The following is a 21,238-nucleotide window of genomic DNA, read 5'->3' on the forward strand; positions in this document are numbered from 1 at the left end:
AAAAAAAAAAAAAAAAAACTCTGCCACAGGTAGTTTTTATGAATGCCCTAAGGACAATATGTTGCTCCTCCTCCTGAACTTTGTTTTTTGGTACAGAAGGGAGATAGAGGAGAAAGATCCAGGAAATATTTCATCTCCTTTCCATAGCAACTGCTGTTCTGCTCCAACTGACCTGCACCAAGGGGAATGCCTTATCAGAACTTTCCTTTTGTAAGGGGATAAATAGATGAGGATGGCAGGAACATGAGGTTAAGAGAATAATTCTATAAAATGAGCCTACTGTATTGACTCCCCATGAAACTGGTCTTGAAAATCAGGATCAGGTCCTCATTCCCCCAGTGTTGAAGATTAAACATCCAATAAATGCAGAGGCAAAAGCAAAAAGTAAATTTTATTTAAGAAACAAGAGAGAGAAAGAATGAGAGAGAATAGAGGAGAGAGGGAGAGGGAGAAAGAGAGAGAGAGAGAGAGAGAGAGAGAGAGAGAGAGAGTGTCAGTCTTCCAGAGAGGAGGAGGACCAGAGCTTGAACCTAAGGGAGTGGGGGTATCTTGCCCCTTTTGTAGATTTCAGGTTTCTTTTCTTCTCATACTCCCTCCTCCCATCCTGCCTATGTGGCTTGTGTTGGAAAATGTGATCCTTCCCCTTCCAGGAGGCTATTAGCAATCAGGTGACTAGGAGTACTATTTACTAATTTCCTTTTCTTTGATACTCAGCTACCTGTCCTTTGCCCTGGTGTCACCACATGCTTTCTCTGCCAAAAAACCTACAGTGCTGCCTGGCCTAGGAGACAGAAAATGTCATATTCCTCAACAAACTAAGGCAGGGGCGAAGAAAGACCTGAAAGTCAACGTAGGTAATGAATGATAGGGGTTGAGAAGAAGGCTAGTTATCAAAGAAACACCTCCAGATTGCACTTTTCGGCCCAAGGAGTTACTAGCAATTACCCCCTGTGCTACTCCTTCCTGCCCTTAGGCACATACTTAAAGAAGAAAAAAGGTGAGGACGATTCTGGGGAGTGTGTGTGTGTGTGTGTATATATATATATATATATATATCTCCCCTCCATAGGCATCCAGAATAAATAAAACTTGTTTTCTACACCTATTTCTACGGTGTTTAATCTTCAGCACCGATGGTAAGTTCCAAGACCAGGAACACTTTATCAAAAGGGCTCTCACTAAGTGGGACAAATAGAGGAAAAATGTGTCAAGAGAGTTCAACCTCCCTTTATATTTGTAGTTCAAGGGATTACCCACACTTACCTGCCCACATCTGGTCCCCACCAATCTACTGTCTATTTGCAGTTGTGTCTGCCCCAAGTTAGCACTCAGACCTATCTTTCCTGTCAGCACAAGTCCCCTTAGATTTCAGGTTAGTTCGTTGGTTACCTTTCATCCTCAGCTTACCCCTCAACCTCAGAGTTTCAAGAAATATCCTGGGCTTATAGTTCTTGTTCCACCTTTTTATATATTATTGTAAGACTAAGAACAACCTTCTCTAAATAATTTAAGCCTACCTACATAATTATTTACATATACTTATCTACTTGTTTGGTATTTATTTGGTTTTGCTCATATTTCCCTAACATCTGCTTTCAATTTCCAAAGCTGGTACAATTTTTGCAACAAAACATAAAAAAACATTAGATTATAACCCAAAGAACTAAGATATTTATTAATTATAAAAGGGGGAAATAATTTTACAATGGAGAAACCTGGCAGACACCATCTTAATCAGGTGCCTAAGGGAAACCTCATCAGTTAAAAAAAAATTAATTTCAGATAGTCCCTAATCAAACAATCTGAAAAGGCTTTGGTATTCTTAGCCCTAAATACAGAATCTGAATATAATTAGGAGAAAACAGACAAATCCATATTAAAGAACATTCTATAAAATATGTAACTAATACTCTTTCAAAAAGTATCAAGATTATAAAAAACTGAAGAGCTATCACAGGTTAGCAATGACTAAGGAAATGTGACAACCTAATGCAAAGTACGATCCTGAACTAAATATTAAATCAGAAAAAATGATATTAATAAAATGACATTGGTGAAATATGAATAAATTCCACAGTTTAGTTAACATTATTACATCAATGTTAACTTCTTAGTTTTTATAACTGTACTACTTTAATTGAAAAAATATACTGAAAACTGGGTGAAGCATATATGGAAATTCAATCTTAGTAACTTTTCTGTAAATTTAAAATGAAATCCCACCTAAACATAAGCAGTGAGTGTATGGATGAGGGTGAAGGTGAGGGAATGGAGTTTCCATGAAGGATTTTATTTTATCTGCAGTTTCATTTTTTAAATTGCACAGTTTTAATAATTATGTAATTTCAAGTAAATTAAAATGGAAGGAAAAATACACTAAAGTGAATAAGGATGCATTTTTTGGCCTCTGAAAGAGTTAACATAAAGTAGCTCTGACATACATCCAGTTACCTTTGTTATATCATGGATTATTAAATTACTTTAAAATCCATTAGAATAAAAATGTCAGTGTAACATAATAAATTATCTTTTCCACAAATGCTTTGAAAAAGATCATCACATAGCAAGTGAGCTATGACTGTTTTTCAGTCAAAATCTGAAAATTAATATGGTAAGAACAAACACTTTTAGTTATAAAGTACTAACCTGAGAATACCCAATTCTTAAATGCCATAATTCACCTCACAGTTCCAGTTTTGAGGCTGCAACCTAAATTAGTACTCGTATAAGGATTTCTGATAATCTGTGTCTTTACCCTTCCCTTATTTTTCCCAATGATTCTTCCTTTTTCCTGTTTATTTCAGGTCTAAGAAATCTGAATTCACTACAATGGGCATATAAAGATGAACTATGAAAGAAATTAATTAGCATATACAAGCACAGGGTTAAAAGCACATTACAATGAAAAATGCCTAAGACAAGACTGAAATGCTATGGCACATATGTCATACATATGCCTACAGTGATGACATTTCCACTTCCCATAACCAAAACATGGAAATTCTGGGTAGATCCTTCAGCGTCAGAGATTACCCATACTTATCCATACTTATATGAAAAGGCTTTGGTTTTCTTGCCATAAATGAAGAATCTGATTCTATATACTTATATGCCACTGTACATTTCCAGATGCCATGAAAAAGGGAAAAATAATTAGTAGAAAAAAACTAACTCCTTTTTAGTCTGGTCAGAAGCATGATAAAGACTGTTGAGTGTATAATAGTTATCAAAAAAATGTTCTTTTAATTATAGAGTTCAAAATAGAACATCTGAAAATAAAGTTTGGCACATTAACTACATGTTAAACTCCACTGAAATTCAGAGAATGTCTTTCTACTTAACACAAGTTAAAGATTCCTTCTCTTAAGATTTTCTATTTAATCCATCATAAAGACTATTGTATACCAGCCTCCTGCCCCCCAAAATCCATAAAGGCTTTTAATGGGAAGACAAAAAAAAAGTCACTGAAAAATTAAAGTCTAACTTTCCTATTGTACTGCAATGTATATTTAACTATAACCCAAAAGTCAAAATTAAAAAAAAAAACAGAAAAATATAAAATAATGATCTACTCATTTTACAATGGAATTTAATGGTGTTACAGTTTCTATTCTTCTTCTGAGAAAGGTCAAGTAGAAATAGCAAACTACCCTCTGGGAAAAATCAGAGTACCTGGGCCTAAAAAAGAATGCTATCCTCAGATGAGTTAATGCATAAATATTTACTGAGGAACAATACATTATTTGGCATTGGGGCACAGGACATGAAATAGTGGGGGAGTTTTGTTTTCAAGCTTCTTTAAACATAGTTTGTATACATCAAAAATTACAACTGTGATCAAGATTGTTTAAAATGTTAAAAAGTCTATAGAACACTTTGTGCATTAGTGCTTGGCACTCTTCTCCATCTTAAAAAGTTTCATTAAAAAAATACATATATAGAAAATGGTCACCGTCTTTCAGCACAATCTACAATATTTTGCAAAGCCATTAATTTTTTCAAGTGCCCATAAAAAGCATTGCTTTCCCCATCTATGCAAACAATTCATTAATTTTACTGTAAAAGACTTTCTGAGGTCACTTAATTCAACAACTTCAAAAAAAAGAATTCTCTCTATCCTAATACCTCCCAGAAAGATCAATATCCCAGTTATCCTTCTTCAAATGTAAATCAATGCTAGACACCTCAGGGAAACCCCTTATTTACTTGAAAGCCATATATCAACTAATCCCTTAGCACTCTCTTTCACAAGCTAAATAATTCACATTACCCCTAATTTATCTTTGTGGTATCTATTCTTCATTAGCCTGTACATTTTTATTCACATTTGTAGTCTATTCTTTTATTACTATAGTTAACCCAAATGAAAAAGTTCCTTGAGTATAAACAGATTACTGAAGAGGCATTTGTAGATTATTAACTCATATCAGACTTTTAAAACTGTTTTCTTGAATTTTTTTGCTGGCTCACATTCAGGTAATTTAGCTACAAGATATAACTAAAGAACCAGGGATTAGCCAGGCACCATGGGCATGTGCCTGTAATCCCAGCAGCTCCGGAGGCCGAAGTAGGAGGATCATGAGTTCGAGGCCAGCCTCAGCAACTCAGTGAGGCCCTAAGAAATGTAGGGAGACCTGTCTCTAAATAAAAAATAAAAGGTCTGGGGATGTAACTCAGTTGTTAAACATCCCTGGGTTCCATCCCTGGTACAGAAAAGAAAAAAAAAAAAGAGAGAGAGAGAGAGAGAATTATGGATCCTTTTTATTTTATTTTTTTTAATCTATCAGGTCTAACCAGAAGGTCTTTCTCTAATATAAATTTCCAATTTTCCCCGAAATAATGTCAGTGTATTTGCATAAGAGCTGAAACTCTTAATATATGTTATACTTGAATATATCATAGGAATATAACTTTTCTAAATCTTTTGACACTTTTCCTTCATTTGGTTTGAATTTTAACTCAACTAGGTATATAATATCCTGTTCTTATCACCATTATATTTTACCCTGTTCTTACCTATTATGTCAATTCTAGATTTTGTTTACATCTTTTATTCACATTTATTTTCATTTAGAACCATCAATAGATCTTTTAGGCATCTTTTTGATTCTCATATATAACATCAACAAATATACTAAGAGGGTCTCATGGACAGGGCCTCAATAAATCCCTCCACAATATAGGTAAGCCACTCGGAATGGGAACATATATGGTTTTCCCATTTAACACTACTAAAAAGACCCTGGTTGTTTTTCTGTAGTTTGTTTGTTTATGTTTTTAATACAGGTCTTGCTCTTGTTAGGATGCTTTAAACCTTAAAGGCACCATTAAAAAGAAGCTATAGTTAGCAGTTTGCCCTTATATTGCATGCCACTACATAGTTGAACAACATGCTATTTGTTTTGTATGTTGTGCTGAGAACTAATGAATATTATATCCTTTTGAAAATATACTTGACAATAGCATGAAGGGGGTGTCAAGCACATTCATCTCAGTAATCCTCCTCTGAAATAATGCCAGTGAATTTGCTTACAAGCTGACAGTATTTTAAGTATGCTATACTTGAATTTGTCATAGAAATATGTAAGTTTTCTAAATCTTCTGACACTTTTCTGCATTTGGTTGGAACTTTAACCATAACTGAAATGTCATTCTTCATAGCTAACTTTTTTTTCTGAAACAATAAACTAAAAGAACATTTAAAACTACAGCCTTGTAATCATTTTCTACTAATACCTCATAATTATTTTCTATTTACTCAAAAGTCTATTGACTTAAAAAATAATATACCAGAAAAGGCAGGTAGAACACAAAAGCAAACACTTTTTTATCATATTTTATATAACATGTCATATTTAACTATGAAGCTACGTGTTTATTCATAAACAAGGAAATACATCTAAATATCCTTTACTCAAAGACAACACTTATTTTTCCATCCAGTACTGGGGATTGAACCTAGGGGCTAACACATGTCAGACAGAACAGAGTTATCCTCAAGAAGCGGCAGGCTGGTGTGGAATGACAGAACCTGTGGTGGGTGAGAAAGGCATCTAACACAAGGGAGCAGATCAACACGTGGAGTCAGAGGTAAAGGTAAGTGAGCACAACCACCAGGGATGGACTGGTATAGGACGTGAAAGCTTAAGTAGAGGGGGAGAATATCCAAGTAGTAAAAAGGACCCAACATCAAAGTCAGAACCAGAGGGAAGTAAGGAGGGCATTCTGACAGAGCACAACCTGGACTAGAAAACAGAAAGAAGAGGGCATCCATGGGAAGGCGATCAATGGACTAGAATAGAGAGTCAGAGTTCCAGCAGGGTAAAGGAGGCTTCTGAGAAGTAGAGTGACGAAAAACAGAGATGGAGGATTAATGGCATACAGGGTGACTAAATTGAAGAAAGAAAAGAAAATTCTCTATGTCAGGTAAGAGAGTTACAATTATAAACACTCTTTCAGTCACTCATGAACATTTACCAAGACCATGACCATTGACCATCTACTAGACCATGAAACAAATTTCAAAAAAATTTTTTAATTGGTCTTTCAACATAATAGAACCAAACTATATATGTCATTAATGGAGAGAGAAAGAAAAATCTCCAAACACTTTAGACATTTTACAACACAGTTTTAAGTAATCCACAGATCAAAGTATCAAAGAAAATTTTTAAAAACACACAGAACTGAATTGAAAATACAAGGAGAAAAAAAAAAAGCAGATGCAGAGAGCCATTTGTGAATGGGTCAGATTATTTAATACTACTTCCTTAAGACAGAGAAAGGATTATAAAAAATATGTTTGAGACAGCTTCTTAGTGTTTTAATTATTTCTCTGTTAAACAGAGTATAGAAGCATTCCTTCCTTGATAATGTTAAATTTGTACATTTTAGGTGATATGTAAAGTCTTTTTAAAGATTTTTCTCAAAGTTTTGAAAAGCTATTGACAAAGATCATGGTGTAATATGATGCAATGTTTTCTTATTTAAAAAAATTAAGCACATATGTAGTTAAGAAGTTGTTCAAATAATTTTAAAAGAAAATATAAAAAGGGGTTTCACTAAGGTTTTCAGTAAAAACATTCTAAGAAATTTATAGCACTAAATACTTACATTAAAAACAGAATTAGTCTCTTAAGTTCCCACCTTAAAAAGAGTCTAGAAAAGGAAGAACAAAGTAAGCCAAAAGCAATGATAAGGAAAGAAATAATAAAAAGCAAACAATTTTTACAAATCAATAAGTAGAGAACAGGAAAAAATAGAAAAAAATCAATGAAACAAAAAGTTGGTTCTTTGAAAAGTCTGTAAAACTGATAAACATAGTAAGATGACAAAGATACAAATCACTAAGGTGAGAAATAAAGCACTACAGATTCCATGGTCATTAACAGGAAAATAAGCAACTACTATTAATAACTTTATGCTCATAAATTCAACAACTTAGAAGAAATGGAATAAGTCTCAAAACCACAAACTCTCAAGGCTCAATCAAGATAAAACTGACAATGTGAATAACCTTATAACCTTTAAAAGACTAAACTTTTAATTTTAAAAAAATCTGCAAAAATAGATCTTTAGGCTTAGATGGTTTCACTGGAAAATATTAACAAACATTTAAGTAATAATTAACAGCAATTCCCTACCATTTGTTCCAGAAAAGAGAAGAAGAGGGAACAATTCCTGAGTAACTTATTGAGGTTAGTATTACTATGATACCAAAATCAGACAAAGATAGTACAAAAAAGAAAACCAGATCAATATTTCTCATGAAATTTAGTATAAAAATCCCCAACAAGATAGCAAATCAAATTCTACAACATATAAAAGAAATTATAACAAGTCAGATTTATTACAGGTATGCAAATCTGGTTTAACATTCAAAAACCAATCAGTATAATCTAGCATGACATAAGCTGAAGAAAACTCATATGATTATATTATATCAGTTGACACAGAGGGGGAAAAAAGCGCCCAACAAAATCCAGGAAGTAATCTGAATAAAAACTAAGAATAGAGTTAGGTATAAGAGGTGTATTCCTATAGCCCAGGGAGGCTTAGGCAGCATGACAGCTTGAACCCAGTAGTTTAGGTTCAAGAAACCCAGCAATACCTCAACATTTTTTAAAATTTATTTATTCTAATTTGTTATACATGACAGCAGAATGCATAGTACACATGAAGAGAACAATAGTACACATACAGAGAACAATTTTTCTTGTCTCTGATTGTACACAAAGTAGAGTCACAACATTCATGTCTTCATACATATATTCAGGGTAATGATGTCCATCTCATTCCACCATCTTTCCTACCCCCATGACCCCTCCCTTTCCCCCCTATTTGCCCTATCTAAAGTTCCTCCATTCCTCCCATGCTCCCCCTTCCACCCCCATTATGGATCAGCATCCACATATCAAAGAAAACATTTGGCCTTTGTTTTTTGGGGATTGACTTACTTCATTTAGCATGATATTCTCCAACTCTATCCATTTACCTGCCATGATTTTATTCTCTTTCTTTTTTTTTTTTAAAGCCTGTTTTTGTTTTTACTGGAGGCTCAGGTGGCACATGACAGTTCATAAAATGGCTTCAGAGGAAGGGGGTTGAAGGAAAACAAAAATAAATTGGATGGGGAAGAAGCTGATGCCTCTGAACATAAGGGATTTTATTCTCTTTCAATGCTGAGTAATATTCCATTATCTATATACACCACAGTTTCTTTATCCATTCATCTATTGAAGGGCATTTAGGTTGGTTCCACAATTTAGCTATTGGGAATTGTGCTGCTACAAACATTGACGTGGCTGCATCCCTGTAGTATGTTGTTTTTAAGTCCTTTGGGTATAAACCAAGGAATGGGATAGCTGGGTCAAATGATGGTTCAATTCCAAGTATTCCAAGGAATCTCCATACTGCTTTCCAGATTGGTTGCACCAATTTGCAGTCCCACCAGCAATGTATGAGTGTACCTTTTTCCCCCACATCCTCGTCAACACTTATTGTTGTTTGCATTCTTGATAACTGCCATTCTGACTGGAGTGAAATGAAATCTTAGAGTAGTTTTGATCTGCATGTCTCTAATTGCTAGAGATGTTGAACATTTTTTCATATATTTGTTGATTGATTGTGTATCATCTTCTGAGAAGTATCTGTTCAATTCCTTGGCCCATTTATTGATTGGGTTATTTTGGATTGTGTGTGTGTGTGTGTGTGTGTGTGTGTTAAGTTTTTTGAGTTATTTATATATTCTAGAGATTAGTGCTATATCTGATGTGCATGTGATAAAAATTTGCTCCAATTTTGTAGGCTCTCTCTTTACCTCACTGATGGTTTCTTTTGCTGAGAAGAAGCTTTTCAGTTTGAAACCATTCCATGTACTGATTCTTGATTTTTGCACTATAGGAGTCTTGCTAAGGAAGTCGGGGCCTAATCTGACATGATGAAGATTTGGATCTACTTTTCCTTCTATTAGGTGCAGGGTCTCTTGTCTAACTCCTAGGTCCTTGATCCACATTGAGTTGAGTTTTGTTCATGGTGAGAGATAGGGACTCAGTTTCATTTTGCTGCATATGAGTTTCCAGTTCTCCCAGCACCATTTGTTGAAAAGGCTATCTTTTCTCCAATAGATGTTTTTGGCACCTTTGTCTAGTATGAGATAACTGTATTCATGTGGGTTTGTCTATGCCCGCTATTCTGTACCACTGGTCTACATGTCTATTTTCCTGCCAATACCATGCAATTTTTATTACTATTGCTCTTTTTATTACTATAGTTTAAAATGGTATACTGATGCCACCTGCTTCACTCTTCTTCCTAAGGATTGCTTTGGCTATTTGGGTATCTTATTTTTCCAGATGAATTCCATGATTGCTTTTTCTATTTCTATAAGGAATGTCATTGAGATTTTTATTGGAATTACATTAAATCTGTATAGTGCTTTTGGTAATATGGTCATTTTGACAATATTAATTCTGCCTATCAAAGAACAAGGGAGATCCTTCCATCTTCTAAGGTCTTCTTTAGTTTTCATTGTAGAGGTACTTCATCTCTTTCATTAAGTTGATTCCCAAGTATTTTTTTTAAGGCTATTATAAATGGGGTAGTTTTCCTAGTTTCTCTTTCAGAGGATTTGTCACTAATGTACAGAAATGTCCTTGATTTATGAGTGTTGATTTTATATCCTAGTACTTTGCTGAATTCATTTGTTAGTTCTAGAAGTTTTCTAGCGGAATTTTTTGAATCCTCTAGGTATAGAATCATGTTGTTGGCAAATATTGATAGTTTGAGTTCTTCTTTTCCTATTTGTATCCCTTTAATTTCTTTCATCTAATTGCTCTAGCCAGAGTTTCAAGAACTATGTTAAATAAAAGTGATAAAAGAAGGCATCCCTGGGTTGTTTCAGTTTTTAAAGGGAATGCTTTCAATTTTTCTCTATTTAGAATGATGGTGGCCTGGGGCTTAGCATAGATAGCTTTTAAAATGTTGAAATATGTTCCTGTTATCCCTAGTTTTTCTAGTGTTTTGAACATGAAGGGGTGCTGCATTTTGTCAAATACTTTTTCAGCATCTATTGAGATGATCATATGATTTTTTATCTTTAAGTCTATGTGATGAATTATATTTATTGATTTCCGTATGTTGAACCAACCTTGCATCTCTGGGATGAATCCCACTTGATCATGATGCACAATCTTTTTGATATGTTTTTGTATTTGATTTGCCAGACTTTGAGAATTTTTGCATCTATGTTCATTAGAGATATTGGCCTAAAGTTTTCTTTCTTTGATATGTCTTTGTCTGGCTTTGGGATCAGGGTGATATTGTCCTCATAGAATGAGTTTGGAAGTGTTCCCTCTTTTTCTATTTCATGGAATAATTTGAGGAGTATTGGTATTAGTTCTTTGTTGAAGTTTTTTATAAAACTCAGCTGTGTATCCATCTGATCCTGGGCTTTTCTTGGTTGGTAGGCTTCTGATACCATCTTCTATTTCATTGCTTGAAACTGATCTGTTTAACTTGTGTATATCATCCTGATTCAGTTTGGGCAAATCATATGACTCTAGAAATCTGTCAAGCCTTTGATATTTTCTATTTTATTGGAGTATAAATTTTCAAAATAATTCCTAATTATCTTCTGATTTCTGTAGTGTCCATCATGATATTTCCTTTTTCATCATGGATGTAATTTGAGTTTTCTCTTTCCTTCTCTTCATTAGCATGGATAAGGGTTTATCAATTTTATTTATTTTTTCAAAGAACAAAATTTTTGTTTTGTCAATTTTTCAACTGTTTCAATTTCATTGATTTTAGCTCTGATTTTAATTTTTTAATTTCCTGTCTTCTACTGCTTTTGGTGTTGATTTATTCTTCTTTTTCCAGGGCTTTGAGATGTAATGTTAAGTCATTTATTTGTTGACTTTTTCTTCTTTTAAAGAATGAACTCCATGATATGAACTTTCCTCTTAGTACTGCCTTCATAGTGTCTCAGAGATTTCAATGTTATATCAATGTTCTCATTTACCTCTAAAAATTTTTTAATCTCCTCTTTAATGTCTTCCACAATCCTTTGTTCATTCAGTAGCATAATATTTAGTCTCCACGTGTTGGAGTCGCTTCTGTTTTTTATTTTATCATTGATTTCTAATTTCATTCCATTATGATCTGATAGAATGCAGGGTAATATCTACTTTTTTGTATTTGCTAGGTGTTGCTTTGTGGCATAATGTATGGTCTATTTTAGAGACGGATCCATGTGCTGCTAAGAAAGTTTATTCACTCATTGATGGATGAAATATTGTATATAGGTCTGTTAAGTCTAAGTTATTGATTATATTATTGAGTTGTACAGTTTCTTCATTTAGCTTTTGTTTGGAAGATCTATCCAGTGGTGAAAGAGGTGTGTTAAAGTCACCCAGTATTATTGTGTTGTGGTCTATTTGACTCTTGAACTTGAGAAGAGTTTGTTTGATGAATGTAGATGCTCCATTGTTTAGGGCATATATATTTATAATTGTTATATCTTGTTGATTTTTGGTTCCCTTAAGCAGTATGAAATATCCTTCTTTATCCATTTTGATTAACTTTGGCTTGAAATCTACTTTATTTGATATGAGGATGGAAACCCCTGCTTGTTTCCACAGTCCATGTGAGAGGTATATTTTTTCCCAACCTTTCACCTTCAGTCTATGGAAGTATTTTTCTGAGATGAAAATACGTATTATTGAAGGCAACATATTATTGGGTCTTTTTTTTGAAATCCAATCTGCCAGTCTATGTTCTTTGATTGTAAGTTTAGGCCATTCACATTCAGGGTTATTATTGAGACGTGATTTGTATTCCCAGTCATTTCTGTTTATTTTTGATAATTTAACTTGATTTGGTTTCTCCTTTGATTGATTTTTTCTTTAGTATTATACCTCCCTTTGCTGAATTTCATTATGGGTTTTTCATTTCCTCCTCATGGAATATTTTGCCAAGGATGCTCTATAGTGCAGGGTTTCTCACTGTAAATTCTTTTAAATTTTGTTTATCATGGAATGTTTTTATTTTGTAATCAAATCTAAAGTTTAATTTTTCTGAATATAAGATTCTTAGTTGGCATCCATTTTCTTTCAGAGCTTGGTATATGTCGTTCCAGGATCTTCTAGCTTTCAGGGTCTAGGTTGAAAAATCTGCAGACATTCTAATTGGTTTCCCTGTATATATAATCTGATTGCTTTCTTTCGTGGCTTTTAAAATTCTCTCCTTATCCTGTATGCTAGGCATTTTCATTATAATGTGCCTTGGTATAGATCTGTTGTGATTTTATACATTTGGTGTGTTGTAAGCTTCTTGTATTTGATTTTTCAATTCATTCTTCATGTCTTGGAAATTTTCTGATATTATTTCTTTGAATAGATTGTTCATTCCTTTGGTTTATAACTCTATGCCTTCCTGTATCCCAATAATTCTTAAATTTGGTTTTTTTATGTTATCCCATAATTCTTGAATATTCTGCTCATGGTTTCTTACTATCTTCACTGTGTGGTCAACTTTATTTTCAAGATTATATATTTTGTCTTCATTTCTGAGGTTCTATCTTCCAAGTGATCTAATCTGTTGGTGATGCTTTCTATTGAGTTTTTAATTTGGTTTATTGTTTCCTTCATTTCAAGGATTCCTGTTTGTTTTTAGCCTCTATGTCCTTCCAGAAGTAATCTTTTGCTTCCTGTATTTGCTTATGAAGCTCTTTATCGAAATAATCTTTTGCTGCCTGTATTTGCTCTCTTATATCATCCTTTAATTCATAGACCATTTTATTTATGTACATCCTGAACTCCTTCTCTGTAATTTCTTCTGCTTTGCTGGCCATAATTCTAATAATGTAGTATCTTGGTTTGTTTGGGGCACTTTCTTACCTTGTTTTTTCATGTTGTTCATGTGTCTTCTCTTCTAGCACTGTGGATCTGAGGTGTTACAGTTTTTACCCTATAGTATCCCTGCAGGGTTCCAATACTTCTCCTTTAAGGGGGAGGAACAATATTAACAGATCCCAATACAAATAATATATACAGCCTTAAACCAAATAGCTGCTATTAAGAAATTTATGGTTTTGTCACAATCTACAATATAAACAGTAGGTTTGCAAAAGGGTCTATAGTTTCTGATGGTGGACAAATAGAGAACCAGGGGTGGGATGTAAAATGAGGGGTTAAGGAGGTATGAGGCAAGGATATAGAGTTATTAGATCTTAGGAAGCTTGAGAGAAGAATCTAAAGAAGTTGGCTAGTAGCAGGAGAAAAGAGAAAAATATTTTGGGGGAGATATGTAAATGGGAAGACAATAGAGAGAGTACAAAAAGCAAACATAAAAATTAAGAAAAAGTAAAAATGTAAAAATAAGAGAGAAAAGAATATACAATACAACAGTAATATACTATTCAGACATCCCAGTCCTTAGTAGCCTGATTCATGAAAAGTACTTGGTTTCACAAATGTTGTGGATGTGAAGGTGGGAGAAGGAAGGAAAAAAAGAGAGAGAGAGAGAGAGAAAAAAAAAAACAATCTTGAAGGAAAATACAAGGATTGTTTTTGTTGAAGTTCAGTATCTTTCCTGCTTCCCTTCTCAGCCAACAGGTGAGGTTGTCTGTTGTTTGCTGGTATTTCCACCCTCAGGATGGTAAAGGTTATTAGGGTGTGAGGTTTGGCTTGGGGGCAGAGCTCCTGGAGGTGGGATATAGTACTTGCTAGTCCCTAATGGGAGACTACACCCCAAGGATCTCCTTTGGGGCCCACTAGTATGATGTGGGACTTGGTCTTATCTCCTTATATCGCCTGTAGACCTCACAATTCCTGGTCTCTAATTTAGTCTCTAAACTGTATCTCACTCACCCTCTCTCTTTCTACTTCCTAATCAGGAACCTCTATCTCTGAAGGTCTTATGGCCTGTGTTCTGAGGACTGTGCACCTGTGGCGGGGAGCTGTTTAGTAATGGGCAGTTCAGGGCCAGGCTTTGCAATCTATAGACTGGCTGTGTACCATAAGCACTGTGCCAGGTTAGTGGCTGCGGGGGATAGGGCGGAGTTGGGGACTATAGGTACCTTGATATTGCTTCCAGGCCCCAAGCAGGTGTCCCAAGCTGGGAGTTGCCCCAACTATACATGGTGACAAAGGTATACCAAGATGGAGGCGGGTGCTTTCACAGATGGGGTATAGGGTCAGGTTGGGCCAGCTGCATGGGAGTGTTCAGAGATGCAGCTCTATGGCATGCAGTGTGTGGCTGGCAGTGGTCTCCAGACCCTGTCCAGTGTCCCCAGGTGTGTGTAGGGGACTATGATAGTGGCTATAGTGTTCCAAGATGGAGGCTACCGGAAGTCCCATTTTTGTAGATGGGGGTCCATACGGGAGCAGCAGCCAGGATTCCTGTGCAGATGGGCAGCCAGGGGTCCCTTGCACGTGTTGATGCCAGTGGTTCTACTCAGGCATGGTGGCCAATGGGTGAGCTTCTGGGAGTTCTGTGCTGACGCTGAGGTCTGGAGACCTGCGTGGGAGCAGCTGTGGGGGTTCTTCTAATAACTTACAGAGAAACAGTATTCCCACTACTAGAATCCCAGGTCACAGAGTGAAACAGAATACAGCCTCCCTCTAGCATGCCATCTTGGATCCACTCAACTCTTAAAAAAAGAAAGTAAAAACAAAAAACTAGGAATAGATAAGGAACTTCTTCAATCTGATATACTATCAAATTATAAAACTACAGTAGTTAACTTCAGACTTGATGATAGACTGAATGCATTCCCACCTAAATTTATAAATATTACAAGAATGTCCTCTCATAATTCCTATTCACATAGCACTGGAAATCTTAGCCAGCAGCATAAGTTAAGAAAAGGAAATTACAGACATACACTTTGGAGAGAAAGTAATAAAAGTGTCTATTTGCATTAATGATAATTATGAAAAATAATAATTATGTCATAATTTATAACAATAATAATTATGACATAAAAGAACCTCAAGGAATAACAGCAAAACTAGAATTAATATGTGAATTCATCAGGGTTTCAGAAATCAAGATTAAAATATAATTCAATCACGTCTATATACTATCAACAAATATATAAAAATCCAAATTAAAACCATAATACCATTTATAATTACCCCAAAGAAAATTAAATATTTAGATGTAAATGTGAAAAAAATGTGTATAGGACCTATATCCTGAAAGTCACAAAGGAATATAAAACTTCAATAATTGGAGACTAGCATATTCATGGATTAGAAGACTCAAGATAGGAAAGACTTCATTTCTTCCTAAAACTGATCAATAGCTTGATGTAATATATATTAAAAAATCAGCAGAGTTATGAAAGAGTTTGACAAAGTCATGCCAAAATTATTACAGGAAAGAGTAACACTAGAAAAACTAAAAAAAAAAAAAAAATTGGAAGAGAATCATAAAGTAGAAGGCATCATTCTACTCAGTATTAAGGTTTATTATTCTGCATCTGTACGGTAATTAGATCATTGGAAAAGGGATAAACACCTAGATCAATGCAAACCAAGGAACCCAGGAAGAGACCACACAAACATGACCCATGCTGAAATCTGGCAAACATTCACAAAAAAATTTCAACAGGACTGGGGATGTGCTCAGTCAGTGGTAGAATGTTGATCTGGCATGTGCAAGGCCCTGGGTTCAATCCCCAATATTAAAACAAACAAACAAAAAAACTCAACTTAGACATCACACAGTATGCAAAATTAACTCAAAATGAATCATGAACTTAAAAGAGAAAAAAAATGTTAGAATGATCTAGTTGAGATGAAAAACTTTTGTTTTATAAACTTTTTGTTTTTATAAGACTTTTTGTTTATCCTGGGAAAGGATGAAGAGGCAAGCTACAGACCAGAAAAAAAATAACTGGAAACTACATAGCCTACAAAGGATAAGTAACATATAAAGAACCTCAAAACCCAACAATTAAAAAGCCCAAACATCCAGTAAGAAACAAGAAAATGAATAAACAGACATTTCACTGAAAAAATACAGTGGAAATAAGCATATGTAAAAATGTCCAACCTCACTGGCCATTAGATAAATGCAAATTAAAATCAAGATGAGATATTAGCAATAAGCACCTATGAGACTTGCTAAAATAAAAATTAACCACAACAAATTTGTTAGCGAATTCAGAGGACCTCGACCTCTCTTGCATTGCTGAGAATATGAAATGGTACAATCATTGCGGAAAGTAGTTCAGCAGTTTCTTACAAGCATGCACTTAGGATACAATATCCCAAAGAATTGTATGTTTACACAAAACCTATACATGAATGTTCAGAGCAGCTTGGTTTGTACCTGTCAAAAACTAGACACAACCCAAATGTTCTTCAAAAAGTGAATAGTTAAACAAACTGTACTACCTCTACACTATGGAATACCATAGAGCAACAAAAAGAAACAAAGTATTAGAAAATGTAACAACTTGGATGGATGTAAAGAGAATGATGATTGAAAAAATCCCATCTTAAACAGTTACATACTATATGATCCCATTTATACAACTTTTTTGAAGTAACAATTAGAATAGATGGAAAGAAGATTAGTGGTAGCTTGGTATTAGGTTAAGGGCTAAGAAGGAAAACAGTGTCTAAAAAGACCTTGTAAGTGTATTTGTTAAAAAGCCAACAAGAGTAATCCTTGTAGCAGGACTGTTTTGTATAGTGATTGTACACAAAAACCCACATGTGATAAAGTTTCATAAAAACAAATGCACATTCAATGAGTACTTAAAATTGATGAGATATGTAAAACATTAATGAAATCTTTCAATGTCAATTGTTGATACTATACTATAGTCAATCAAAATATTATCACTGGCAGGCTGGGGTTGTGGCTCAGTGGTATAGCACTTACCTAGCATGTGTGAGGCACTGGTTTCGATTCTCAGCACCACATATAAATAAATAAAATAAAGGTCCATCAACAACTAAAAAATATTTTTAAAAAATATTATCACTGGCAAAAACTGGGTAAAGTTGTAGGATACTGTACTATAGTTCAGGAAAATATCACTGCTGATAACAGGGTAAAGGGATGTGTTCTGTCTGTATTATTTGTAAAAACTGCCAAGTAAATCTATAATGATCTCAAAACAAAGTCTTTTTTTGGTGTGAAACAAAAGAGTATCATGTTGCTACTTCATTTTATTTCTGAATTTTGGATAAGAAGAAAATAAATATTCATGCCTCTGATAATGATAAAAATAAAAAAATGAAATAAATACTAAGCTAAATAAATAATTAGGGCAGAAAGGGTAGTTTATTCTTAAATAAGAATTCCAATTAATGTGAAACAAATATGGAAAATAGAGTAAATATTAGAAGATCACTGTAATAGCTATAACAGGCAATGGTTCTATGGATAGATGTTACTGAAAGTCAGTTTCAGAGAAAACAGTATATTGGAATAGTTCCAGTGGATCTTTCCCAAAATATGTGCTTTGGTTTGGCTAAGCATCTTTGAAAGTCTCATGTGTTAAAGGTTTGGTCCCAGCTCATGATGCTACTTACTGGAAGATGGTGGAACCTTAAAGAGGTAGGGCCTAGGGGAAGGAAGTTAGGTCATTGGAGGTAGGTCCTTGAAAGGAGGTGATATTATGGGTAACAGTCTTTTTATTAAAAGTCTTTGCTCCTATAAGATCAATGACATAATGACATCAAAACATACTGGCAATTTTCTGTTTTCAAAAAGAGCTGTCTCTCATATAATAATGCATTTCATAGAAGGTCCCCCAACCTCACCTGGCCAATTCTTTAATTAAGTTTGCAATGCGTCTTTTGTCTTCCAGACATAAATCCTTTAATGATACACTCTTCATTCCTCGCTCGCAGAAATTCTAAAACAAAACAAAACAAAATCTTTTGGTTAACTTTTTCTAAAAATATTTTTTAAATCTTTTGAAAATCCTATTAAAATAAGCATGGAAAGTAAAATTTCTTAGATATCTTTCATCTACTAGAACATCATTTACCTGTTTTATTTAAATCTACTGTGAGCTCAAAACAGACTAAGGAACTGATGATGAACCAGAGAATACCAGAGAATTTACACAGAAAGTGACACAAGAAAAACTTTAAAAAAATGTTCCTACTAAAATATTAGAAAATATTAGGAAAACAACTTTCCCTTGGTGAATGTCACAAGAACAAGTGCCTAATAGAAGATAGTGAGGCCATGTGTTGTGGGGCACACCTGTAATCCCAGCAGCTTGGGAGGCTGAAACAGGAAGATCACCAGTTCAAAGCCAGCCTGAGCAACAGCAAGGTGCTAAGCAATGCAACGAGACCCTGTCTCTAAATAAAATAAAAAATAGATCCCACGCAGGCATCCCTCAGTGCTGAGAGCCTCTCGCCCCGCAGTGCCACATGATTCCGTGGGGATAGAGGTGTCCGCCTGCCGGTGGAGAAGTGGGCTCCTCTGTGCTACCCGAGGTCCAGCGGTGTTTTGTCGTCTGCCTGGGGCTAAAGCCCTTTATGATCCCATCTTTGCTGCTCTCCAGGGAGGAAGACCCTCCACCTCCCCGGGTGCCCAGCGAGGATGCCAGGCCCGACCACCCTGCCCACGTGGCCTGCAGCACAGCGCTCCTGGTGGCCGTCCCAGAACGTTTCCCCTGGAGCCCCCGCAAGGAGAGCCGCAGTGGCCTCCTCATCCACAAAAAGTCTGAGCTGACCTTCTTCCGGAATCTTCACCAGGGCTGATCTGAGGACTGTCAGAGAGAGAGTTCAGGGGTAATTGGTGCTAACTTGCTGTGGACGTGCGGGACCTCAGGCTCAGTAAAGTGCCCTAACTGGAAGCACGTGCAACACACAGTTCACCATGTAATGCTGCTGAAATGGGGTCCCATTTAGGAGGAGGAAACCCAGTCCTTGCCCTCTGCCAGGGGGATGAGGCTGGCCCAGGTGTCCATGGCTGGAGGAGGAGTCATCTGATTTTGGCAGGGCCATGTGCTCAGCAGGAGCTGGGGACACCGGTTACCTGTTAGTTTTGGGTGACAGTGGGCAAAGCAACACGTGAGAACACTGCCCAGGGTGGTTTAAAGAAGAATCACTAGAGGCCCTTCCACCACTGAGTTAAAAGTGGGACTTTGGACAAGTGCCTTGACCTCGGCCTGAGAACTACTCTTCTAAGAGTTCAGAGAGATCCAACATGGTGGCGGGCGCGGAGAGATCAAGTCTCTGACCTCTTCAGCTGCGCGGGCATAGGGAGTCGTAAACTGTCTAAATGCTGTTTGCTCAGGATCACTAGGCAATGCTGAGCTGACGTGGATCTGGGGCGAACAGTCTGGGCCCCTCAGAACAAACACCGAGCCCGGATAGGCTGCAATCAAGCTCCGGTTCGCCTGCTTCTCGTGACTCAGCAACTAACGATCCCGCTGAAATAACTGGTCGGCCCCTCTGAACTTACAGAGATAAAAGCCAACCAAGCCTTCATAGGCAGTGGCCATAGGATTGAAACGGGGCTTGGGAGAGACAGTCAGGACCCACCCGTTGCATTGGTCACCTGGCAAAGGGAACGAACGGTCACCATTTGCATGGGATACCACCATGGCAAAGAACTGACGACACGGGCGGAGGAGATAACTTCATTGAAACCAGCGCAACAGGTGTGTAATCCCCTAGCCATCTCTTTCCACACATCGGGGAAACCTTAAGGGCCCCTCCCAGCTCTCCCGTAAGGGCCCCTCCCAGCTCTCCCATGAGCACGGTAGCCAGACCAAGGGAATCAGGAGTGGCGCGGGACTCGCGGCGCGTAACTCCCAGCTACCACTCCCACCAATGCTGACAACTGAGGTCTCTTGCACCAGCTACCGGGGGCGTGGCTACCGGAGGGCAAGCAAATTCGCTGGGAGTTCTCAGCCCCAAGCTCTACAAACTTAGGGTCTGAGGGAGGCAAACAGGGAGAGTGTGCCCAGGCGTTAATGAAAACAGGGCTCCCAGGAGCAGCAGACCTGGCATGTAGCCAGTATTGTGGTGAGCGTCACAGGTGAGCAGGGCCTGGCTTGAGGAAACACAAGAGAAGGCCCTAGGCACTCAGGATTGGAGACCCGCCCAGTCTGGGAGGAAGAGCTGCGGCACAGTGATTGGTTCCCACCTATTGAGAGGAGAAGCTTGGCCCAGTGGGCACAGCTCCACCTACTGGAAGAGAAGTTAATCGAATACTATGACTGCATTTATTATTATTTTTTTTCTTTTTTTTTTTCTTTCATTTTCATTTCTTTGTTGTTGTTGATGTTCTTTAACTTTTTTTAATGTTTTTAATGTTTTTTAATTTTTTTATTTTATTATTATTATTATTATTTTAAATTTTAATTTTCATTTTTATTATCACTATTATTTTTTTTAAAAATTTTTTTCTTTCTTTCTTTTCTATTTTTTTCTTTTGTCTTTTCATTTCTTTTCAATTTTTTGATTCCCCCTTCCTTGAATTCTACCTGCCTACTCTCATTCTCTTTAGTGACTTCTTCCCTTCCCTTCTAATATCTTTCCTCCCAAGCATCAGATAAATTTATAAGAGTAAACAGTAACTCAGCAAACAGAACAAGAAGTAACATGAGCAGCATAAAAATGCAAGGAAGAAAAGGTGTACAAACAATGAAGGACAGCCTAAATATTCAGGAGGACCTAGAGTCAGCAGAAAAATGGTCATATAAAGAACTCAAGGAATACCTTAGACAGATGGAATGGAACCTTAAAGA

At 36.2% G+C, this 21,238-nt stretch overlaps 1 protein-coding gene across 7 annotated transcripts in view; it reads right to left on the bottom strand.

The window, feature by feature from the left end:
* Positions 1–21,238, bottom strand: part of Kiaa1328 (KIAA1328 ortholog) — a 274,074-nt gene that overhangs the window by 233,416 nt on the left and 19,420 nt on the right. For 5 of the 7 annotated variants that reach the window (XM_048806311.1, XM_048806310.1, XM_048806314.1 and 2 more), the window contains 2 exons: positions 18,285–18,379; positions 7,114–7,158 (listed from right to left, as the gene is read on the bottom strand). In XM_048806311.1, the coding sequence (XP_048662268.1) occupies positions 7,114–7,158; positions 18,285–18,379 (140 nt within the window). The remainder of the gene's footprint in view (positions 1–7,113; positions 7,159–18,284; positions 18,380–21,238) is intronic. The other 2 variants (XM_048806312.1, XM_015482422.2) reach the window with 1 other exon arrangement.

Source organism: Marmota marmota, unplaced genomic scaffold, assembly GCF_001458135.2.
Source record: "Marmota marmota marmota unplaced genomic scaffold, marMar, whole genome shotgun sequence".
Taxonomy (NCBI): domain Eukaryota; kingdom Metazoa; phylum Chordata; class Mammalia; order Rodentia; family Sciuridae; genus Marmota; species Marmota marmota.